The sequence below is a fragment of the Acartia tonsa genome, chromosome 2 (assembly GCF_053477335.1).
Source record: "Acartia tonsa isolate MP-2025a chromosome 2, ASM5347733v1, whole genome shotgun sequence".
Lineage (NCBI taxonomy): Eukaryota > Metazoa > Arthropoda > Copepoda > Calanoida > Acartiidae > Acartia > Acartia tonsa.
Window position 1 is genome coordinate 34,380,012 of NC_137261.1, and position 26,715 is coordinate 34,406,726.

At 32.7% G+C, this 26,715-nt stretch overlaps 1 protein-coding gene across 9 annotated transcripts in view; it reads left to right on the top strand.

Annotated features, from left to right (window-relative positions):
• The first annotated feature begins 2,252 nt into the window (after nucleotides 1-2,252).
• rtet (major facilitator superfamily domain-containing protein rtet) overlaps nucleotides 2,253-26,715 on the top strand; it is a 35,766-nt gene continuing 11,303 nt past the window's right edge. For 8 of the 9 annotated variants that reach the window (XR_013877041.1, XR_013877043.1, XR_013877044.1 and 5 more), the window contains exons 1-2: nucleotides 2,253-2,455; nucleotides 11,046-11,219. Coding sequence is in view for 1 of the 9 variants with exons in the window: in XM_080151696.1 (XP_080007822.1) it covers nucleotides 2,256-2,455; nucleotides 11,046-11,219 (374 nt within the window). In the remaining 8 variants the exon portion in view is untranslated. The remainder of the gene's footprint in view (nucleotides 2,456-11,045; nucleotides 11,220-26,715) is intronic. The other variant, XR_013877048.1, reaches the window with a different exon arrangement.

Consider the following 26,715-nt stretch of genomic DNA (forward strand, 5'->3'; position numbering starts at 1 on the left):
AGTAACTGATAACATTTTTACAATAAAAACACTCTTCTGTAAATTTAATTTCCATTGTACTGAGAGAACTGTAGTGTTAAAATGCCAGTCTGTAGGATTTACAGCCAATCAGAATTTGGGTATTGGATCTACTTGTGGCAGTCTTTCAGCAGTTAGATCGAGGTATTTCTTGCAGGGTTCCATTAATTATACTACATTATATAGTTAAATAATTTTTATTTAATTAAAATGAAAAGAATGAAAACCATACACATAAAAGATACATACTTTTTAAAATTATTTTAAAAAATAAGTTTGAATAATCTTATTTTATAATGCATTTGTATATGTGACAAAAATAAATTTGTTGTATTGCATAAACATTTGTTGTCATTTAACCCTTTACAGCCATTTTTTATGTTTTTAAATAAGTGAGAGAACACAAACATGTTAATGTTAATTCGTTGATATATTATAAAGAATTAACTTTTTAGTGAATTTTTATAGTAAAATTATAAGGCCTAATTTTACTCTATACCAGAATACAATATTTGTGAAGCAAAACACTCTAAAAGCTAAGAATTTTACCCAAATAAAAAAAAGACCTTTTGCTCTGGTCAAAATGATCAAGGCAACAGTAAAAATTAATATTTAAATCCCCAAAAAAAATTTATTGGGGACTTAATTCAAATTTAGGCTCTGCAGTCTGAATCTACTGGTGTTATAGTATATTTTTTATATACGTTTTAAAATAGGTTAAAAACAGTTTAACCCCAAACTAAATGTTGCTTTTGCTCCCGTCAAAATGATCACAGCAACATATAAAATTAATTTTTAAATCCCCCCAAAAAAGTTTATTGGAGACTTAATTCAAATTTGGGCTCTGCAGTCTGATTCTACTGGTGTCATAGTACATTTTTAGTAGCGAAGCTACTCTATAATTCACTATGTCCGTCCGTCAGTCCGTAACGCTATGGGGGAAATAGGATTTACTCTATAAAAGTTGGAATGCTGAAATTTTTTAACAACATTCCCATCATTAAGGAGCACAATTGACTATAAAAGATCATTGGCGGTCGGACCGCTTTTTAGCAGGTTTTAGGCTATTTTTATATTTTCACATTTTTCTCGATATCTTCAGTGTTTATGGTCTGATTTTCAAAATTTTTTTAGTTATAGATATCAAAATTAAATTTCCCATCGTTTAAAGAAAACAACGATGAAGGCCAGACAGCCTTTTTAGCAGGTTTTAGGCTATTTTTCTCCATATTTTCAGTGTTTATGGTCGGATTTTCAAAATTTTTTCAATTAATTATATCAAAATTAAATTTCCCGTTTTAAAGAAAACAACCATGACGGCCAGACTGCCTTTTAGCAGGTTTTAGGCTATTTTTATATTTTTCACATTTTTCTCCATATCTTCAGTGTATATGGTCCGATTTTCCAAATTTTTAAAGTTAAGGATATAAAAATTTAATTTTCTGTCGTTTTAAGAAAAAAACCATAGCGGCCAATTTGCCTTTTAACAGGTTTTTGGCTATTTTTATATGTTTTACATATTTTCTCATATCTTTGTTTTTTTATTCAACTTTTTTGGGATATCAGGATCAAAATAATTTTCCCCATTGTTATGTGCATCTTTAATGTAATTTACTTTGACTATCATCATCATACAAAATAAAACAAGGTTTCGTGTTTATTTTATCCAATAAATCTATTCTTGATTATAATAAATACCCTTTAAATCTACTTGTACGTATTCCCATCTATGATTTTTGTTCTTCGCTACTTATGGATGTTGTCATCCTTGTTGATATATGATTAAAAAATATGTTAAAAACAGTTTAACGAACTTAGTAGAGTAAACTTGAACACACTTCTTTCGTATACACCTCGATGATGAAACTTAGTTTTACGTGTTCACACTTCTTTCGTATACACCTCGATGATGAAACTTGGTTTTACGTGTTAAGCGTATTTCTAGTTTCATCATATTTTTGTTGTTTGTCAATTAAAATTTAAATATAAATAAACAGAATAGATGTTCGTCAAATTATTTATTATTCTTTATTTCAATAATGAAATTATTAATTACAAGTATACAATATACTGATAGAATTAACGTTGAATACATTAGGTTAATTTTTTTTGTACGCATTTCCTATCATTCAATTAAATTTAAAGAAAGTTTTACGTTGTATGGTGCTATTCAATCAAAATTTATGTCAAGATACTTTTATTAATGTTAAAACCTTTCATTGTGTTCTAGAAGAAAGATGCCGGTAGTTGTACGAAGGAAACCTGAAGCTATTGATAAAAATCACAATGTTAACAAAAGCTCAATTGATGAAGACTTAGAAAAGCCAAAATCTGATGAGAATAAAACTTTGTGTATCCTTTTCATAAGTCTTCTAATTGATTTGTTGGCCTTTACCCTAATTCTTCCACTTTTTCCATCACTCGTCTCATATTACAGGTATCATAATCTTTAACTTTAACCTCATTTTAACTGCCTAACTAGAGTCATTTTCTTTAACTTTTATAAGTAATAATTGTGTATACAATACAAACCTTCTATAAATAAATCTTAACATTCGATCTAAACTCAAGTTCAAGAACGTTCAAGCTTCTTTTATTTTTTTTGAGGGGGAGGGAGTACACATATTTTAGTCGGGGGGGGGGGGGGGTTATTTTTATTTTTTTGGGGGGGAGGGCCCAGGGGGATTAAATGGCGCTCAAAGTGCGCGAAATACTTTTTTATCACCCTTAAAATTTTTACTCCGGGTTAAAATTTGCCTAGGGGGTGATTACCTCCCCTCCCCCCATAATTTGTTGGAAGGGGGGGGGGGGGCGTAATGACATATATTCATAAACCCTTCAAACTTATTATATAAGCCTAGTCCAATAGGTATTACATCTAAATGGCAAAAAAATCCAAAAATTTTTATTTTAAGGTTAGGTTAGGTAAATAAACCCATGCGGAAATGGGGTTTTTAGGCTTTTTTTGGTCTATTTTGATGTGGAAATTTACCTTAAATTGTCTTTTCTTAGGGTTTTAACTTAAATACACTGTGTCTATTAATAAAGACATTATTTACGATGATTCAGTTAGTCGGGGAGGGCTATATGGGTGGCCCGCAGGGGTTAAGTGCATTTTCCCCAATAAATATGTTGTGATACATCAAATTATGGGTTTTTTAGGTCAAAGAACTCAAATTCAGAGCTAAAATAAGCATTAAAATAATCTGAAGCTAACCCCAGCGGGCTAGGTGGGTTGCCCACAGGTCTTAAGTGCATTTTACCTAACCTAACCTAAAAACTTACATTTAATATTTTTTGTTAGGTTTTTTTCCTCAAATAATCTGTCTATTCATGAGGACCTTATTTCAGATGATCCAGCAAGTCGAAGAACGACCTAGAATTGACCTAGAACTAGCGGGCTAGGTGGGTGGACTGCAGGGGTTAAATGCATTTTATTTTTAAAGTATGTGTTGTCATACATTAAATTATAGGTTTTTTTTAGATCAAGAAACTCAAATTTACAGCTAATAAAAGCATCAGACTAATCTGAAGATAGGTGGGTTGCCTGCAAGTCCTAAGTGCATTTTACCTAACCTAAACTAGAACCTTAGGTACTTTTTTTTAAGGTTTTTTTCTGGAATAAACTGTGTCTATTTATGAGAACATTATTTAAGATGATCAAGCAAGTCGGGGCCGACCCTAGCAGGCTAGGTGGGTGGCCCGCAGGGGTTAGTTACATCAAAAAAAACCGGAAGAAGTTTTTTGGAAGTATGTTTTTTTTTGGCAGAAGCAAAAAAGTGACCGGAATTTACCCCACGCTACCCTACCTAAAGTTGAAAATATTTTTTTTATAGAATTTATGAGCGCTAAAGATATATCAAATTTGAATTAATACCTATAGAATCAAATGGAAGACAAAATATTAATATAATGTTACTTTTTGTTTAAGAAGAAATAGCGAAGGTGGCCACTATGTGTGTGCATCAACGATTAACAACACTTTTTATCTAAATTATGACAACAAGAGAGTGAAGATTGTTAGTAAATGGAAGTTGAAAAAAAAGTGACTTTAGTTTCAATTAAGAAGAAATCTTAAAGAACGGACAATCATTCCATCAATTTAATCTAACTTAAAGGTTTGATAGTACAATGTTAGCGGTGGAAGAATTTAATATGCTAAAAGGATAAAGAGATGGGTAGGTTTCTGGTAAAATCCGTAAAGGTTATGTATTATGGCGTTATCCTCTTAGAAAATATTTTTTCAATTTTGTACCCCCCCCCCCTCCCCCGACTACTGACGAACAAATATTTTAGGTTAGGTTAGGTTTTAGGCTAGGGAGCCGAGCGCTGCGGCTAGGCAGGCAAGGGGGCCGAGCGCTGCGGCTAGGCAGGCAAGGGGGCCGAGCGCTGCGGCTAGGCAGGCAAGGGGGCCTAGCGCTGCGGCTAGGCAGGCAAGGGGCCGAGCGCTGCGGCTAGGCAAGTTAGGGAGCCGAGCGCTGCGGCCAGAGTTCATAGTTCGGTTTGAAAAAAAAATTTCTAAGAGGATAATACCTGTGTTATAAGTTAAAAACAGTAGTAGAACAATAAAAATTTATGTTAACTTTTTTTTTTTAAATTGTCTATAGTTCTTTTCAACAAGAAATACACATATTTAGTGAAGATAATCGTTCTACTACTATTTTTAAGCCTTAAAACACACACCTTTACGGATTCTACCAGAAACCTACCACTCTCTTTTTAATTTAATGTATACCACATACCACGAAAAAACTAGCCTCAGGTTGGTATTGTGTTTTTTAGCTATGAATTTGGAAAATTAACCTCTGCAGACCACCCACCTAATCTGCGGGGGTTAGCCTTAGGTCAGATTATGCCCAAAATAGCTCTGAATTTGAGTTTCTTGACCTAAAAAACCTATAATTTGATGTATGACAACACATACTTTAGAAAAAATGCACTACAACCCTGTGGGCCACCCACCTAGCCCGCTGGGATCGGTCCCCAACTTGCTGGATTATCTAAAATAATGTCCTCATTAATAGACACAGTTTATTCAAGGAAAAAACAAAAATAATAAGTAAGTTTCTAGGTTAGGTTAGGTAAAATGCACATAAGCCCTGCGGAAAATCTACCTAGCCCGCGGGGGTTAGCTTCAGGTAAGTCTTATGCCAATTTTAGCTCTGAATTTGAGTTTCTTGACCTTAAAAACCTATATTTTGATATATAACAAGATATATATTGAAAATAATGCATTGAACCCCTGCGGGCCACCGACCTAGCCCGCTGGGGCAGATTAGTCTTATGCTAATTCTAGCTCTAAATTTGAGTTACTGACCTATAAAACTTATAATTTGATGTATCACAACAAATATATTGGTAAAAATGCACTTAACCCCTGCGCTGCGGGCCACCCACCTAGCCCGCTGGGGTCGGTCCCCGACTTGCTGGACCATCTTAAATAATAAAGTCCTCATTAATAGACACAGTTTATCCAAGGAAAAAAAACCTGTAAAAATATAATTAAGTTTCTAGGTTAGGTTAGGTAAATGCTCTTAAGCCCTACAAAAAAACAACCTAGCCTGGGGGGGGGGGGGCGTTAGCTTCAGGTAAGTCTAATGATAATTTTCGCTCATAATTTGAGTTTCTTGACTCAAAAAAACTATATTTTGATATATAACAAGATATATATTAGAAAAAATGCACTTAACCCCTGCGGGCCACCAACCTAGCCCGCTGGGGCTAGCTTCAGATTAGTCTAATGCTCTGAATTTAGCTCTTAATTTGAGTTCCTAGACCTAAAAACCTATAATTTGATGTAACAACATATATATTAGGGAAAATGCACTTAACCCCTGCAGGCCACCAACCTAGCCCCCTGGGGTCGGTCCCCGACTTGCTGAATCATCTTTAATAATGTCCACATGAATAGATACTGTGTATTTAATTTAAAACCCCAAGAAAAAACAATTTAAGGTAAGTTTTCACATCAAAATAGACCAAAAAAAGTCTAAAAACCCCATTTCCGCAGGGTTTTTATACCTAACCTAACCTAAAAATAATTTTTTTTAGATTTTTTTGCCATTTAGATGTAATATCTATAGGACTAGGCTTTTATACCAAGTTTGAAGGGTCTAGCTAAATATTTAGACCATTTTGCTCACGACCCCCCCACCCCCCCTTACCCAACCTTTAAAAAGTTACCCCCGGGGATTTTTTTTTATGATAAATTGTTCCTAGAAAAAGATTTTGATATTAACTGATAGGGGTTAAATATATGGAGGGAAGGAAAGTACAATAAAAAAAATAAGCGAAATAATCATGGCGAAGGGGATTGAAGGGAGCATGAGACTCGGTACATATATTGCACGAGCTCGATGGCGATTCCATGGCAAAATATCTTAACATCAAACCTTATTTTATTTTGAATGATAAATGACAGACTGACGGTCATAGTAAATTACCTACTGGATGATCAGAACAATGGAAAAACTATCATCTCAAAATTTTTTGAAAATCAGACCAAAAACATCTTAAAATGACGGGATATTTAAATTTGATACCCTTAAAGGGCGAATATAGGTTCGATATGATATGAGCTTATATGAAAGGTGCCATTTCATACTTTTAGAATATCTATGCCAAATTTAAAAATTCAAAAAAATCCTTAAGTAGATTTTGCAATTTTCTGTTTCAATTGATATTATGATAAATCAGATTGACGACAAACCGATTATTTTAGCCCTTTACAAGACTTTTTTTGACTATTTTGCTTAAGTTTGATTGACTATTACAATAGCACGCATCTTAAATGATAATTTAAATGTTTATTATTTTAGATTATATACTCTTTAATTCAATTTTTAAAAGCGTAAAAATAATTTGCGTAAAAGTGCGCCAATAGTATTGACTAGGGTAAATAATACGTCTTAAAGTTTATTTTCTGTACAAAGATCTTGGTTAAGTCTGGAAAATATAAATATCCTCAAGTACGCATTTTCAACACACACACACACACGAACCTTAAAACAGGGATTTGAAATCATTCTTCCTCCAAGAAAATTTTATTGATAATTTTTTTTTTACTTTTTAGATTATTTGATGTTTTTTTAAACTTTTAAATATTTTACTTTATATAATTTGTATTAAGGTAGAAGATGGGTATATTTACCCCTGATTAATTGGTTTCCACGTTATTACGACTATCCTTTAACGAAAGCTTTTTAATTCAACCTTGCCACGAAGCCTTGTGTGATGCTAGGGTGTTTGAGTTCTTAGGGAACCACACTAATTGCATAATATTATCTTGAGTTTGACAGGTTTTAAGCTATAAACAGACTTATACAATTAGATATGTCAATATCTTTAAGTTATTTATAATCTATGGAACGGCACGGTTTTTTTTAGCCCATATCATGATATTCAACCTATATTTGCCCTTTAATGAGGAGTGTAAACCAGGTAGAACAAAAACAACCTGGAGGAGGAAACTCCTCAGTGAAAAGAAAGATAAGAAAATTCTATCTTTTAGCAATGCCTCAAAACATGCCCAAAGGAAGATTGGAGAACCATTGTGCATGGCCTACGTTCTGCCTAGAACTAAAAGGCAATGATGATGATGAAAGGGGAGTGTGTAATGTGCAAGTAAAAATTTCTCACCTGATTATCAAATCTTAACATTTTGAGAGCACCTTTAGCTGTACTGATTAACCAAAAAAGGCCTATTAACAAAAATATCAAGGATTTATGCCTTGATTTTCCAGCATTTTGAAAAACAAGGAAAATCTGAACGTTTTTGTTTTAGTAAGGTTGGCAATCCGAATCCGCCCAATTTTTGGCCAATTTTGGAATCCGGAATCCGTTTTTTAATAGCAGACTCGGATTCTTAATTGGTTATCTAAAATTTGCGTCTTGAGTTTTTTCTTTCAATTCCCCCTTTTTGAAGGCAAAGATTATCATCATTATATTATATATACCTAATATCTTTTAAAATCTGGTTCGATTCTCGGAAGTTAATTATAGAGAACACCAAGAACATTAATTTTTAGGACATATGTAGCATATTTTTTTACTGACCAACCTAAACCGATTTTGTTTCAATATCTTTAAAAGCACAGGAGAAGCAGTTAATTTAAGATATACACGAGAATTTGAAAAAAATGACTTAAGTGATTCCAAATTGTCTGATTCGGCGAGAAATGCAATAACTATTTTTTTTGGCGATGGCGGGAGCGGTGGTCCTGCCGCCTTTTTTTAAGATACCAAAACTTTGGGTAATTAGTGACACAAACCAAAAAATTTCACTTGAATTATCTCTAAAACTAAGGGAGTAGCGCCCAAAATAAAATTGCTGGTATGTCGTGGGCGGAGTCACCACATTTACCCCCCCCCCCTTCCCTTTTAGCAATCAAAATTGTTTAAAACAGCATAAATCTAAAATACAAAAAAAATTAGGTTGATCAAACCTCTTGGGGCAAAGCCTCTAGAGGCTAGAGGCGAAACCGCTAGTTTATTATAAAATAAAAAACAAAGCTATAAACGGGTTTTTATTATCATCCAATCAGTTGGCCTATCTTTCGCCCCCTATATTTTTTTTTATAAACAACTTTAATTATTACAACGTTATTAAAACATGAATTGGCAATTTTATATTACAAAATAAATCCTTAACTTTTAGTAATGGGGGGGGGGGGGGGGGGGGTAATGCAACCATTTTGAAATCAATGTGTAAATGGCACTTAGAATTCGAATTTCGATCTGAAATTTTGCATAAGTAAACCTTAGTAGGTCTATTTTCCTTAAATCGAACAAAAAATTAGAAAAGTGACAACTAACAGCAATTTCAGGGCAAATTTATATCACAAAATAAAACCTTAACTTTTAGTAATGGGGGGGGGGGGGGGGGGTGGTCAATGCAACCATCTCGAAATCAATGTGTAAATGGCACTTAGAATTCGAATTTCGATCTGAAAATTTGCATAAGTAAACCATAGTAGGTCTATTTTCCTTAAATCAAACAAAAAGTTAGAAAAGTGACAACTAACAGCTGGCGACTCAGCCATTTACTCATTTTTAGGGCAAATTTATATCACAAAATAAATCCTTAACTTTTAGTAATGGGGGGAGGGGGTGGTCAATGCAACCATCTCGAAATCAATGTGTAAATGGCACTTAAAATTCGAATTTCGATCTGAAAATTTGCATAAGTAAACCTTAGTAGGTCTATTTTCCTTAAATCAAACAAAAAGTTAGAAAAGTGACAACTAACAGCTGGCGACTCAGCCGTTTACTCATTTTTAGGGCAAATTTATATCACAAAATAAATCCTTAACTTTTAGTAAGGGGGGGGGGGGGGTGGTCATTGCAACCATCTCGAAATCAATGTGTAAATGGCACTTAGAATTCGAATTTCGATCTGAAAGTTTGCATGAATAATCCTTGGTAGGTCTATTTTCCCTAAATCGAACAAAAAGTTAGAAAAATAACGGCTGGCGGCTCCATAAATTACATAAGAATCAACTTTTCAAAACATATTTTTGCTTTAAATCATGTGAAATGTTACCAAAACCCATTTTTTAGATTTCTAGTACCAGCAACTACTGGCTAGAACTGCTTGAAAACTTTTTGGAGCGGCAAAGAGTATTATGTGGACTCGTGGAGATAGGTTTTGTGATGGATTTGCCCTGAAAATGAGTAAACGGTTGAGTCGCCAGCTGTTAGCCGTCACTTTTCCAACTTTTTGTTCGATTTAAGGAAAATAGACCTACTAAGGATTATTCATGCAAAATTTCAGATCTAAATTCGAATTCTAAGTGCCATTTACACATTGATTACGAGATGGTTACATTAACCCCCCCCCCCCCCCCCCTCCTTTGTTTCAACTATGTATGACAAGTTGAATTCCCTAGAAACATACCTAATAAAAAAACGTGTGTTTCCATTTTTCCCTTCCGATTTGCTGCAAAATTCTTGTTTTTTTGTTAATAGTGCGTTTTTGGTTGATCAGTATAGCGAAAGATGTTTAGTAAAGTTTTTATTTTAATGCAACCATCTCGTAATCAATGCGCAAATGGCACTTAGTATCCGAATTTCAGAATGAAATTTGGAATGAGTAATCCTTGTTAGGTCTATTTTCCCTAAATCGAATAAAAAATCGGAAAAGTAAAAGCTAACGACTGCTGGCTCAGCCGTTTTTTTTGGCTTTTTTTGGGCAAAATTATTGACAATAATACCAATAAACTTTTTCAAAATTTCTATTACCGGTTGCTTGATAGCCAAAACCGACTAAAAACGGCTGGTAGAAGCTATAAAATTCCAAAAGTATCATTTTTAATACCAATTAGTGTACAAATATCATTTAAAAAGTTGATTCCTATGTAACTAATGATAGATTTGCCCTGAAAATAGCCAAAAACCTCAATTATATCTAAAACTAAGGAACTAAGGGAGTAGCGCCCAAAATAAAATTGCTGGTATGTCGTGTGCAGAGTCACCACAATTCAACCCCCTCCTCCTTCCCTTTTTGCAATCAAAATTGTTTAAAACAGCATTTTTGTGAAGATCATAGACTAATGACACCTCCCTAAAATTTGCAATTTAACCCTTTACAGTCGGTCGGGGGGATGGGGGGGGGGTGGTGCGTTCAACGTCCCCCCCTATTATCTCAGTTCCTATTAGATCAGGACCTGCAGGATCATACCTGGAACCTGAAAGTGACTTGAACATCTATATTTCATACAAGGATGTACTACTAGAGGATATTTTTGTATGACAAAATGCTTTGTTTTAGTCCAAAAAAATATTTTTGCTCTTTACCTGGATGACCCTGCCAGGTTTGCTGTGCCCGCCAGGATGGAGATATTCAATAATTTCCAACTCTCAGTTATGTGTCATACTCATATTTAAAAAGTCACGCAGTTTGGGCTCTTTATCTTTCACACACAAAAAAAACCGGAGGAAAGGGGGGGTGTTCAACGCCCCCCCCCCCCCCGACCGTTATGGGTAAATCAAGGTAGAATTCCCCCTTTGATAAAGAATGTTTATTTTAGAATAAATGATTCCAGTGGCCTTTTTGGTCTCTGTGAAAGTAAGATTGAGTGGTTCCGAGTGTTGGTTGCAGCTCCTCCTGATTTCAACACTGTTCTGTTTGGAGGACTTCTTGGATCAGTCTTCTCAATGCTTCAGTTTATGGCGAGTCCGATTATTGGAGGATTTAGTGACAGGTATTTAGTGTTAAAATAGCAAGCTTTGTATAAAGTAAGATATTTTAACCATCCATATTTTTGCTTTATATAAGGAAAATAGACTTCCCAAAGGTTAGTCATAATGTTCTTAAAGGGACTGAGAATGAATAGATTATCAAACCTTAACATTATCTCATTTATAATATCTCAAAGATAAGGCAAACTGGTGTATATAGATTTCTTTCCTGATGGTTAAGCTGACTTTTAACATATACCTTGCTTTAAACCAATGTATTTGTATAGGTAGTTACTTAGAAATTGATAATATAAGCCATACTTTTCATCAGCGTTGCGGAGTCATTTGATTTTGGTGCGGCTCCGGCTCCGCGGAGCCGTCCTAAAATCAAGAAAAACTCGACATATTTTTTTTCCCCATGTATTGCAGGAATTTTTTTAGCTCTAGCTTATAAATCAAAGACAATAATTATAAGCAATAAACAAGTTTCATTTCATTAACAAATATATTCACATATAAACAAAATATTTACAATGAGTATAAAAAATAGGAGAAATTAAACATATTACAATTTATAGACAAATAATTAAATTCAAATTATATTAATCAGCACAAGAGACTGGCTCTAACACAGTTGAACTGAAAATATATATACTTTAAACTACTCAAATCATGTTTAAATAACACACAGTATAATCAGTCAATCAATCATAATTTAGGGTTTAGGTTTAAGTTCACTAAATAGGTTAAACTGTTTTTAACCTATTTTTGAATGGGGGGTCAAAAATAAACTAGGAGACCTATAGAATCAGACTGCAGAGCCCAAATTTGAATTAAGTCCCCAATAATCTTTTTTTGGGGGATTTAAAAATTAATTTTTAGTGTTGCTGTAGTCATTTTGACCAAAGCAAAAGCTCTTTTTTTTACTTCAGGTAATATTGTGGATTACAGAACAATTTTATATAATTCACTTTATATTGATACAAAAAAAACATTACTCTCTTCATTGGAAATAATTTTTTTTCCAAAACAATTAATTTCATTGAAAAATCTAACATTTACAATAAAACAAATAATTCTGAAGTCTAATCAATAAGAAGTATTGTTTTATTTCAATTCTTTACAATTCAAAAAAAGAGTGTTTTCACAAAGTGACTTATTTCCAATGTAGTTCAATAAAACCATACCCATAAAAGATACATACTTTTTAAATTATTTTAAACAAGGATGACAACATCCATAAGTAGAGAAGCACAAAAAATAAAATCATAGATGGTAATTCGTACAAGTAGATTTAAAGTGTATTGATTAATTGATTTATTGGAGAAAGCCCTGTTTTATTTTGTATAATGATGACAATCAAAGTAAATAACATAAAAGATGCTCTGAGGCACCGGCTAAAAAAACTGGTTTTAATCTTATAATTGTACATTCTATATCTGCGGAAAGCCGTTTATAATACGATACGAGAAATAAGTATTATATCACATATTGTAAATACCACGCTTTAACTGCTGAAAGACTGCCACAAGTAGACCCAATACCCCAAATTTAAAGCCTTCAGCTTCAATAACAAAAAAGTTCTAGGCATATTGAAATAGCATTTCATGTACAATGAAAATTTTGAAAGATTTACAATGCTCATAAAAGAAAAAACAATATTAAATTACGTTGCCTAGACATAAAATTATAACCTTATCTTTGTCAGAAATTTAGATTGCCAGTAACTGAGTACATATTTACAATAAAAACACCACATTTCATAGTCAAAATCTATGAAAAAAATTCGATTTAAATTGCATTTGTGAACGAAAATCATAGCGGAAACAAAGGGGAAAACTAAAACAAGATCAGCTGTGATTGGTTGCTTAGCTGATTCAGCCTTCTGATTGGCTACAGTACACTCTGTACAACGCAAGTTAAACTTAATTTTTTTTTAATGATTTTGACTACAAAAATGGGTATTTTTATTGTAAAAATATAATTAGTTACTGGCAACCGAAACTTATGGCAAAAATAAGCTTATAATTTTGTTTCTAGGCCACGTAGTTTAATTTCAAAATTTCTAACATTAACATTGAGATTCTTTTAAAATTTTCATTGTACATAAAATGTCATTTTAAAATGCCTAGAACTTTTTTGTTATAGAAGCTGAAGGCTTCAAATTTGGGGTATTGGGTCTACTTGTGTCAGTCTTTCAGCAGTTAAAGCGTGGTATTTCTTGCAGGCATCCTTAATAATGGGAATGTTGTCAAAAAATTTCAGCCTTTTATCTTTTATAGGAGCCGAGAAAATCACGTTTCCCCCAAACTAAGACATACGGACATACAGACAGAGGGACATTGCAAGTTATAGAGTAGCTTTGCTACTAAAAAGTTCTAGGCATTTCAAATGACATTTTATGTGCAATGAAAATTTTGAAAGAATCTCAATGTTAATGTTAGAATTTAAACCACGTGGCCTAGAAACAAAATTATAAGCTTATTTTTGCCATAAATTTCGGTTGCCAGTAACTAATTATATTTTTACAATAAAAATACCCATTTTTATAGTCAAAATCATTAAAAAAATTAAGTTTAACTTGCGTTGTACCAAGTGTACTGTAGCCAATCAGAAGGCTGAATCAGCTAAGCAACCAATCACAGCTGAGCTTGTTTTAGTATTCCCCTTTGTTTCCGCTATGATTTTTGTTCACAAATGCAATTTAAATCGAAATTTTTTCATAGATTTTGACTATGAAATGTGGTGTTTTTTATTGTAAATATTTAATCAGTTACAGGCAATCTAAATTTCTGACAAAGATAAGGTTATAATTTTATGTCTAGGCAATGTAATTTAATGTTGTTTTTTCTTTTATGAGCATTGTAAATCTTTCAAATTTTCATTGTACATGAAATGCTATTTTAAAATGCCTAGAACTTTTTTGTTATTGAAGCTGAATGCTTTAAATTTGGGGTATTGGGTCTACTTGTGGCAGTCTCTCAGTAGTTAAAGCGTGGTATTTCTTGCAGGCGTCCTTTATGTAGCAAGTTAAACATCTTAAAATAACTCACGGGAAAAAAAGAGAAACAATAGAATAAAATAAACCACAAGAAAAGGTGATAAAGGGGGGGGGGGGGTAAAATGTGGTGACTCGTGCCACGACATACCGCCAATTTTATTTTGGATGCCACTCCCCTAGTTTTAAAGATAAATAATATCTTTAAAAAAAACGGCGGCAGGACCGCCACTCCCGCCGTTCACCGCCATTTTCCGCAGCCGAAAAAAAAATTTTTTATTGCATTTCTCGCCGAATTAGGCAATTTGGAATCATTTGAGACCATGTTATTTTTTTTCAAAAATTTTTCCTCTTATAACCAACCCTGCGGGGGACCATTCAGTGCTTCTCCTGTGCTTTTAAAGATATTAAATCTTTTGAGGTAGATCAGTAAAAAATATTTGAATAAAAAATAATGGCGGTACCACCGCTCCCGCCGTCCACCGCTGTTTGGCTTGTAAGGGGAAAAATTTTTGAAAAAAATAATATGGTCTCAAATGGTTCCAAATTGCCTAATTCGGCGAGAAATGCAATAAAAATTTTATTTGGCGGCGGCGGAAAATGGCGGTGGAAGGCGGGAGCTGCAGTACCCCCAGGGTTGGTTATAAGGAGAAAAATTTTTGAAAAAAATAACATGGTCTCAAATGATTTCAAATTGCCAAATTCGGCAAAAAATGCAATAAAAATGTTTTTAGCGGCGGCAGCGGAAAATGGCGGTGGACGGCGGGAGCGGTGGTACCGCTGCCATTTTCATTCAAATATTTTTTACTGACCTACCTCAAAAGATTTTGTTTCAATATCTTTCAAAGCACAAGAGAAGCACTGAATTTAAGATACATCTTGATGAACGACAAATGCAATAAAAAAAATTTTCAGTGGCAGCGGAAAATGGCGGTGAACGGTGGTCCCGCCGCCATTTTTTTTAAAGATACCAAATTAGTGACCCAGCCCAAAAGATTTTAACCAATTATCTTAAAAACTAAGGGAGTAGCATCCAAAATAAAATTGGCGTTGCTAAAAAAGACCAACTCTACAAAAGACCAACACTACAAAAGACCAACACTACAAAAGACCAACACTACAAAAGACCAACACCTACAAAAGACCAAAACCTACAAAAATCGTAATGATGGAAGGTCTAAAGCTGCAAATGCTCCACCATTGATCAAATTAATAACATGAATGCTATAGATAGATTATAAACGACACAATTACAAGAATAAACAGAATTTTTTTTTTTGTATCAATGTAATGAAATAGTTGTATAAAAATCTTCTAAATTTTAAAGAAAAATCTTCCAATTTTAATGGTATCCAATATGGCGATAAAAACACAAGGACAAAATTCAACACCAAAATTTCTTTCTTGAATAACTTTGTCCATAGGCTGAATTTTAAAATTCCGTGCGACAGTTTGTCCAAAGTCTGTGTTGGCTACGTAACGGAATAATTTTGAACCTGATACAACTTTGCTTTTAAAAAATCGACCCTTTTTGTAGTAGGTGTTGGTCCTTTGTAGGTGTTGGTCTTTTGTAATAATGGTCTTTTGTAGTGTTGGTCGTTTGTAGAGTTGGTCTGTTGTAGGTGTTGGTCTTTTGTAGAGTTGGTCTTTTGTAGCAACGCCAATAAATTTTATCTACTTTTGTTTTGGACTCAATCTAATTATTCCAATTCATTTAGCACCCAAACCACTACCAGATTCATGCTCCTAGAGGCAATTTACCCCTCAGAAATTAAAAAAGTAAACTGTTCTTTTCTCCACATAAATCAATCAGCCACTGAGCCTCATGAACCACTCCACATGTGCAGAGCGCAACAGAGAAATGATGCAGTGTTGAAACTCTCTTGTCCCCCCTCCCCTTACCTCCCAGAGAAAGGGAAAAAATGTCGTCATACACACATAAAACCCTATACAGTTCTATTTAAATATCAAACTATTTTCATCTTTTCTGAAAACAAACAAAAAAAATCATTCCCAAAACACACCCCCTGTTGAAGAAAAGTGAAAATCCCTTCACAGTGAGGACACGCCACATTCTTCCCACAAAAAGGGCCTGTATCCAGGACACACACATACTATACCACCTAGAAACAAGCCTCAATGGTCTGTAAGTCAACTTTACATAATCTTCTTGTTGCCACACGATGTTCTTCTGTAGGACTGGTAACTGTTACTCGAAACTGGCACACTGCAGTCTTGCTTCCTGGGCACACCTCCAACACACGTATCAGGCAATAACTTCTCTCAAACATGTTCTCATTCATGACAAGAACAATATTTTCCACCTGCAAGCTCTCTTCCTCCTGATTCCACTTGCCTACACCAATGAGTTGTGGTAACAACTCTGTTCTGTAAATAAACCAAAACTTGTCTATTTTCTTCTGTAGGTAGGTTAGTCTGTGGGTAGGGGCTGATCCCTTCAGGTTCCTCCAGCTTCCAATTGGCTCTGGACCCCTTTCCCCTAACAAATGTGATGGGGTAATGCTACTAAACTCTACTCTTCCAGCATCCTCCACCAGCAATGGACAAGAATTAAGAATCTTCGCCACCTCCAAACATATTGTGTTTAGCTCATTAGTAGTTAAAGGACGCCTGCAAGAAATACCATGCTTTAAACTGTTTTTAACCTATTTTTAAAACGTATATAAAAAATATACTATGACACCAGTAGAATCAGACTGCTGAGCCCAAATTTGAATTAAGTCCCCAATAAACTTTTTTTGGGGGATTTAAATATTAATTTTTACTGTTGCCGTGGTCATTTTGACCAAAGCAAAAGGTCTTTTTTTATTTGGGTAAAATTTGTAGCTTTTACAGTGTTTTGCTTCATAAATATTGTATTCTGGTATAAAGTAAAATTAGGCCTTATGATTTTACTATAAAAATTCACTAAAAAGTTTTCAGAAGTTATAAATAATTGAAATGAAACAAGAAATCTTATTGGTTTAACTTTAGCATTATGTGTTTCATTGTATTACGTTAATTTTTTTACTGAAATTGATTGTTATAGAAAAAAAATTATTTCCATCGAACGGAGTAGAGTTTTTTTATTAATGTATTGATATAAACTGAATCATATAAAATTGTTCTGTAAGAAACAATTTAACCCCAAACTAAAAGTTACCTTTGCTCCTGTCAAAATGATCACAGCAACATATAAAATTAATTTTTAAATCCCCCCAAAAAAGTTTATTGGGGACTTAATTCAAATTTGGGCTCAGCAGTCTGATTCTACAGGTGTCATAGTATATTTTTAATATATAATTAAAAAATAGGTTAAAAACAGTTTAACTGCTGAAAGACTGCCACAAGTAGACCCAATACCCCAAATTTAAAGCCTTCAGCTTCAATAACAAAAAAATTCTAGGCATTTCAAAATAGCATTTTATGTACAATGAAATTTTTGAAAGATTTCCAATGCTAATAAAAGAAAAAGCAATATTAAATTACGTCGCCTAGACACAAAATTATAACCTTATCTTTGTCAGAAACTTAGATTGCTGGTAACTGATTATATTTTTACAATAAAAACACCACATTTCATAGTCAAAATCTATGAAAACAAGGATGACAACATCCATAAGTAGCGAAGCACAAACAATTGAATAAGAATTTAGGTATTAGTTGTTAAAAGCATGTATATTAGGGAAAAATCATGAAACCTTTTCAACATTTATTTTTAATTTCTTAATTAATATTTATATTTCAGTACTATGACTGACAGACTGATAGTCAAAGTAAATTACATACTGGATGCCAAAACAACGGGAAATTTAATTTTGATATTTTTAACTACAAAAAGAGGGAGGTCATTTTCTAGTAAATCCCGTAAAGGTGTGTGTTATAAGGCCTAAAAATAGTAGTAGAACGATAAGGTGCTCTATATATTTGTATTCCCTATTGAATAGAACAATAGGGAAATTTTTTTTTTTTTTGATAACCGTACCTGGAATATCTTTAAAAAATACGAAATTTCTATCAAACGCTTTGTTTGGCTCAAACTGACAAAAATTTTAAAAAAAAATATAATTATAATAATAATGTTTTCTATAGGTACAAGGTAAAGGTTAAGAACAATCTATACCATTAAACAAAGGAAGAAGCCATTCTTTACAGGTTGATTTATTCAAGGTGACAAAAATTAGTTTTATGTTTGTGGAATTTCATGTTTGTTTGCTTTGAAGTAGAAGGTTTCAATGTGCATTGTTTCATTTCAATTTCACTACAGCGAACAACTACATTTTAGAACATTTTTTTCTGTAAATTAAACTTTCATTATCAAAAAACTAACTTGTTTTTCAACTATATTTTGGTCAATCTTTATTATAAAAAAAATATTCTGGCTTAAAAATAGAATTTGAAACTAAAAATGACATACTACACAACAAGCAAAGAAAGAATATACGACTTAAAGAAACCTTGATGAAAAGAAAAGACAATTTATACATTTAGATAGTCCATATGACCCCATTTTTCATCAAACTTTATAAGGTATTTTTTTAGATATAAACCTTTGTATACTTTTAGTTATAAAAGAGGAACGGCCGGCATTATTTGTGACGAAATTATTTTATGATGTAATTTAGGCTAATTTTATTAAAAGAAATTTAACTATTCATAACTGACTTTTTATATGATTTGTCATATGCTCTACATTATATGAATAATTTACCCAAGATAAGCGACAATTTATAGATGTCTCATAATACGAACTAGATAAAAAAAATATGCCCTTAGGTAGGTACCAATATCTGTAAAAATGTCTCAATCAATGAGATACATTGAATGTACCTTTAGTATTGGCTGATTTAGACAATATGTCTCTAGGTTATCTGTATTATTAAAAGCCAGAATATTTACCCAGGAAATATGTTGACTATCGTCATTTAAACTGTTTTTAACCTATTTTTTTATCATATATCAAAAATATACTCTGACACCAGTAGAATCAGACTGCAGAGCCCAAATTTGAATTAAGTCCCCAATAAACTTTTTTTGGGGGATTTAAAAATCAATTTTATATGTTGCTGTGATCATTTTGATGGAAGCAAAAGCATTTTTTAGTTTGGGGTTAAATTGTTTCTTACAGAACAATTTTATGTGATTCAGATTATATCAATACAATAATAAAAACTCTACTCTGTTCGATGCAAATAATTTTTTTCTAAAACAATAATTTATATAGAAGAAATTTAACATTAAAATAAAACATATTATTCTGAAGTCTGAACCAATTAGAAGTCGCGTTTCATTTCAGTTTTTTACAATTCAAAAAAGAGTGTTTTCACAAAGTGACTTATTTCCAATGTAGTTAAAAAAATTTTATTTAATTTAAATGAAAAGAATGAAAACTATACACATAAAAGATACATGCTTTTTAAAAATATTTTAAAAAATAAGTTTGAATAATCTTATATTTTATCATATTTGTATATGTGACAAAAAAAAATTTGTTGTATTGCGTAAACGTTTGTTGTCATCTTTCACTATTTAACCCTTTACAGCCAATTTTTTTGTGTTTTAAATAAGTGATGGAAAACAAGCACGATAAAGTTAATTCATTGATATATTGTAAAGAATTAAGTTTTTAATGAATTAATTTAGATGATATCAAAAGGCATAATTTTACTTTATACCAGAATACTATATATATGAAGCAAAACACTCTAAAAGCTACGAATTTTACCCAAATAAAAAAAGACCTTTTGCTCTGATCAAAAAAGACCACAGCAACAGTAAAATTAATTTTTAAATCCCCTCAAAAAAGTTTATTGGGGACTTAATTCAAATTTAGGCTCTGCAGTTTAATTCTACTGGTGTCATAGTATATTTTTGATATATGTTTTAAAAATAGGTTAAAAACAGTTTAAGAAATAATTATTATTATTAACTTTAGTGGCGCAAACATAATGCCCCTCATTACTATTAGGTCTGACAGAAGGTAAGTTGCATTACTTAAGTTAACATTAATCTTCATTATTGTAAAATATTTTGTTACTATGACTTTCAGTTTTGGTTTATAAAAGTGTTACACACTCCCTCCTCCGTTTGTTTGACAGTTGATTACATATCTAATTTAAACGAAAATGGTAATGCAAAATACCCTCTGTGCAAAATACATGACAAAACATTTACATTACTAAAACTAATCTGACAATTTGATTTAAAAGTTTTCCCTTCTTTATAAACATTTCTGTCTAAGCTTATGAACCTGTATTGCCCCTTATCTTCTTTCCTTGTTAATATTACACTCGCACCACAGGAACATTTAGAAGTGTCACCAGAACTACAAAAAAAAAGTTTTAATGTGTTTTTCTAAATGTAAGGAAAATTTCTTTGAACATTTTGATAAATAAAATAAAAGAACGAGCTGTAAAATCTTTAATCAAAAAGGATGGGCCAAAAAAGACAAAAAATTGAAATATTCTAAAACCAGCATAGGACCTATGTCTTTCACTAAGTCATTGTATTAATGATTTGTTAAAGTTTCATTTTAATGTTCACTGCTCGTACAACCTGTAAAGAATGGCTTCTTCCTTTGTTTAATGGTATAGATTGTTCTTAACCTTTACCTTGTACCTATAGAAAACATTATTATTATAATTATATTTTTTTTTAATTTTTGTCAGTTTGAGCCAAACAAAGCGTTTGATATAAATTTCTTATTTTTTAAAGATATTCCAGGTACGGTTATCAAAAAAAAAAAAAAATTTCCCTATTGTTCTATTCAATAGGGAATACAAATATATAGAGCACCTTATCGTTCTACTATTTTTAGGCCTTATAACACACACCTTTATGGGATTTATTAGAAAATGACCCCCCTCTTTTAAAAAAAGGACCATAAACACCAAAGATATGAGGAAAAATGTGAAAAATATAAAAATAGCCAAAAATCTGCAAAAGGGCAGTCTGAACGCCATTGATGTTTTCTTGGAACGACAGGAAATTTAATTTTGATATCTTAACTGAAAAACTTTAGAAATCGGGCCATAAACACCAAAGGTATGGAGAAAAATGTGAAAAATACAAAAATAGCCTAAAACCTGCTTAAAGGCAGTCTGACAGTCGTAGTTGTTCTCTTGAAACGACAGGAAATTTAATTTTGATACTTTAACTGAAAAAAATTTGAAAATCGGATTATAAACATTAAAAATATGGAGAAAAATGTGAAAAATACAAAAATAGCTTAAAACCTGCTAAAACCGGTCCTACCGCCATTGATGTTTTATAGTTAATTGTGCTCCTTAATAATGGGAATGTTGTCAAAAAATGTCAGCCTTTTATCTTTTATAGGAGCCGAGAAAATCACGTTTCCCCCAAACTAAGACGGACAGACGGACATTTTAAATTATAGAGTAGCTTCGCTACTAAAAATGAATTAAAAGAAAATCATAGCAGAAACATATGGGGAAACTAATGCAATCTCAGCTGTGATTGGTTGTTAAGCTGATTCAGCCTTCTGATTGGCTACAGTACACTCGGTACAACACAAGTTAAACTTACTTTTTTTAGTAGCGAAGCTACTCTATAATTTGAAATGTCCATCTGTCTGTATGTCCGTCTGTCTTAGTTTGGGGGAAACGTGATTTTCTCGGCTCCTATAAAAGATAAAAGGCTGACATTTTTTGATAACATTCCCATTATTAAGGAGCCCAATTAACTATAAAACATCAATGGCGGTTGGACCGCTTTTTAGCAGGTTTTAGGCTATTTTTGTATTTTTCACATTTTTCTCCATATCTTTGGTGTTTATGGTCCAATATCCAAAATTTTTCAGTTTTTGATATCAAAATAAAATTTCCTGTCTTTTCATAAAAAAATGATGGTCAGACTGCCTTTAAGCAGGGTTTAGGCTATTTTTGTATTTTTCACATTTTTCTCCATATTTTTGTTGTTTATGGTCCAATTTCTAAAATTTTTCCAGTTTTTGATATCAAAATAAAATTTCCTGTCTTTTCATAACAAAATGACGGTCAGACTGCCTTCAAGCAGGTTTTAGGCTATTTTTGTATTTTTCACATTTTTATCCATACTTTTGGTGTTTATGGTCCGATTTCCAAAATTTTGTAAATTATAGATATCAAAATTAAATTTCCTGTCTTTTCAAGGAAACATCAATAGTGGTCAGACTGCCTTTTTGCAGGTTTTTGGCTATTTTTATATTTTTCTCATTTTTCCTGATATCTTTGGTGTTTATGGTCCAATTTCAAAATTTTTTTAATTAAAAATATCAAAATTAAATTTCCCGTTGTTTTGATCATCCAATGTACTTTGACCGTCAGTCTGTTAGTCATAGTACTGATATATAAGTATTAAAAAATTAAAAACAAATATTGAAAAGGTTTCGTGATTTTTCCCTAATATACATGTTTTTGACAACTAATCTTTAAAATCTTATACATAATTTTTGTGCTTTGCTACTTATGGATGTTGTCATCCTTGTTTAATGATTTTGACTATAAAAATGGTTATATTTATTGTAAAAATATAATAAGTTACTGGAAACCTAAATTTATGACAAAAATAAGCTTATAATTTTGTTTCTAGGCTACGTAGTTTAATTTCAAAGTTTTCAACATTAGCATTGCAATTCTTTCAAAATTTTCATTGTACATAAAATGTCATTTTAAAATGCCTAGAACTTTTTAGTACCAAAGCTACTCTATAACTTGCAATGTCCGTCTGTCTGTATGTCCGTATGTCTTAGTTTGGGGGGAAACGTGATTTTCTCGGCTCCTATAAAAGATAATAGGCTGAAATTTTTTGACAACATTCCCATTATTAAGGAGCACAATTAACTATAAAACATCAATGGCGGTTGGACCGCTTTTTAGCAGGTTTTAGGCTATTTTTATATTTTTCACATTTTTGTCCATATCTTTGGTGTTTATGGTCCGATTTCCAAAATTTTTTTCAGTTGTAGTATCAAAATTAAGTTTTCTGTTTTTTCAATAAAACAATTATGACGGTCAGACTGCCTTTAAGCAGGTTTTAGGCTATTTTTGTATTTTTCACATTTTTCTCCATACCTTCGGTGTTTATGGTCCAATTTCCAAAGTTTTTCAGTTATAGATATCAAAATTAAATTTCCTGTCGTTCTTAGAAAACATCAATGGCGGTCAGACTGCCCTTTTGCAGATGTTTGGCTATTTTTATATTTTTCACATTTTTCCTCACATCTTTGGTGTTTATGGTCCGATTTTTAAAATTTTTGTAGTTAAAAATATCAAAATTAAATTTCCCGTTGTTTTTTGCATCCATTTACTTTGACTGACAGTCTGTTAGTCATAGTACTGAAATATAAATATCAAGAAATTAAAAACAAATGTTAAATAGGTTTCGTGATTTTTTTCCCTAATATACATACTTTAAATTTTTATACATATTTTTTCTGCTTTGCTACTTATGGATGTTGTCATCCTTGTTTGTTATAGAAGCTAAAGGCTTCAAATATGGGCTTTTGTGGGACAAACAATCCAGGTAAAATCCTCCTCCAAATAATACTTCATCAACAACATTCAGGCGGCAGTAAGCTGGGTGCTGCTGTCACTGAAGATCCTTAGGTGGCCGCCAGCTTCCTCGTGCTTATCAACATCAAATCCATCATGTATCTTTCCATTGTGTCCACAAAAACAGCTCATGTGTATTGGCACACAAAAACACTTAGCCAGGCAGGTTTGTCTGGCTCTGACTTTCTTGTTTTACAACCAGGTGTCATCACTTTTATTGGACCACACAAGTCCACCTGGCAACTCTCAAATGGCTCTGACGGTTTTGTCCTGTTGCCTGACAGGTTTGATATGACAGGTGTCATACATTTTGCCCTCTCCAGCTTGCACCCACTACAACCCTTTAAAACAGCTTCAGCTAATTTTTTCCAATGCACATTCCAACACCAAGATCTGCTATGTGCTAATGTGTGTTTTACTCCAGAGTGCATGACTTCATGGGCATCATTTATTACTTTACTAGCCAACAGCTCAAACAGCATCAAACCTTCAGCTCCAGGATCACTAAACTTGTCATCATCAATCATGGATTTCAGTTCATTTTCACCACGTCAACGGGCTTTAATCACACTGAACTCGCGGCTGCCAAAACTGCTATCAGCCGCCGGCAGCAGCCATTTAAACTGTTTTTAACCTATTTTTAAAACGTATATAAAAACTATACTAGGACACCAGTAGAATCAGACTGCAGAGCCTAAATTTGAATTAAGTCCCCAATAAACTTTTTTGGGGGGATTTAAATATTAATTTTTACTTTTGCCGTGGTCATTTTGACCAGAGCAAAAGGTCTTTTTTTATTTGGGTAAAATTTGTAGTATATACCAATGAATTAACATTAACATGTTTGTGTTCTATCACCTATTTTAAACACGTAAAGATTGGCTGTAAAGGGTTAAATTTGATGACAACATGACAAGATGACAACAAATGTTTATGCAATACAACAAAATTATTTTTGTCACATATACAAATATGATATAAAATAAGATTATTCAAACTTATTTTTTAAAAATATTTTTAAAAAGTATGTATCTTTTACATGTATAGTTTTCATTCTTTTCATTTAAATTAAATAAAAATTATTTAACTACATTGTAAATAAGTCACTTTGTGAAAACACTCTTTCAGAAAATGTAAAGAATTGAAATGAAACAAGAAATCTTATTGGTTTGACATAACATTATGTGTTTTATTGTATTATGTTAAATTTTTCACTGAAATTAATTGTTTTAGAATAGTTATTTCTTTCATTGTATTATAAACCACTTTCCACGGATATAGAATGTACAATTATAAGATTAAAACTAGTTTTTTTAGCCCCGAGTTGCCGAAGGCACAGGCTAAAAAAAAACTGGTTTTAATTTTATAATTGTACATTTCTATATTTGTTGAAAGCTGAATATAATACAATGATAGACATAGTTTTTTTGTATGGATGAGAACCGGTTCCTATCCACCTGATTCGAATGAATACGAGAAAAAAATTTATTTCTATTTAACAGAATAATGTTTTTTTTTTTATTGTATCAATATATTTAATATGAATTATATAAAGTTGTTCTCTAAGCCACAATATTACCCCAAGTAAAAAAAAACCTTTTGCTCTGGTCAACCTGACCAGAGCAACAGTAATAATTAATTTTTGAATCCCCCCAAAAAAGTTTAAGGGGACTTAATTCAAATTTGGGCTCTGCAGTCTGATTCTACTGGTGTCATAGTATATTTTTGATATACATTTTAAAATAGGTTAAAAACAGTTTAACATAAAAAAAAGGTGGGCTGATTATTTTAATCGGCCGAAATCTGGCCGGCCGATAACAAAAACAGTTTGCTAATACTGTTCCAATTTGGTTACACTTTTAAGGGAAGGTTTATAAATGTCTTAGGGTTGTTTTTAGGCTTTGTTACTTTGTTAGAGGATAAGGATCAAACAACTAGTATTCTAATATTAAAGCTTCTAAAATCCTTATTTCTGAACTGATTTAAAAAAAATAATGGTCTAGCAGCACCGTTATGGGACCTGGAAAACGATTAAGGCAATCATTTTTTTGAATATCAAGGAAATAAACTTAATTGTATTATAAAAGGTTGCTGCACTATCATTCCAAATGTTTTATTGATTTTAGAGGATATTGACTGCACTTACACATCCTGCACAGTAGCATTTGGCCTGGTACCCAAATCAGACACATTTTCCACGCCAGGTAACCAAAACCATTCTTCCGGCCTCGCTCACGTGGTGCTGATTAAACACATTCAGCTGTGCGGTTTCAGATTTAATCTGCAACAACACAAAAGTTGAATCTGTTAAGAACCTCCTTCCAGACAATCCAAAGGGCATAGCAACTTCAACAACCATGGCCAGCCTAACACCAATGAGGGCTCCTAACATCTCCATGTGGGGAATGCTCTCGCAGCGTAAAGGCACTTTTGCCATGACCAATGACACATAATAGCCGTTCACTGTTGGCCACCTCAGATATATCACACAGCAATAAGCAGAGCATCTGCCATCCGAAAACACAATCATTAGTGGCAGCCCTGTTATACCATCAGGAACAAGAGACCACTGAAAACAGGAGTTGACCAGCCCACCTCTCTCCTTCAAGTAAGCAACCAACAATGTTCTCGCCTGTTCGGAAACTGTATCCTCCCAGTCCAGCTTCTCAATCGAAATAAGCCTCATAATATGCTTACCCTTTGTTATTGGTGACAGCAATCCAACAGGATCATAATCTTGTAACAAAATACTCCAAACCATTCTCTTGGACAAGAACACAGGTACACAAGCTTCCACATCATCAAAATTAATTTCAGGGCCAGTTTTCAATCCTTTTTTCTTTACGTGCACATTTGCACGAAGATCATTCCTCAACATATCAGACTTAGGATCCCACATGATACCTAAAACACGCATCTCTTTCACATCATCTCCAGTGCAGTGTAGGTAACTTCTTTAAAACGGAATGA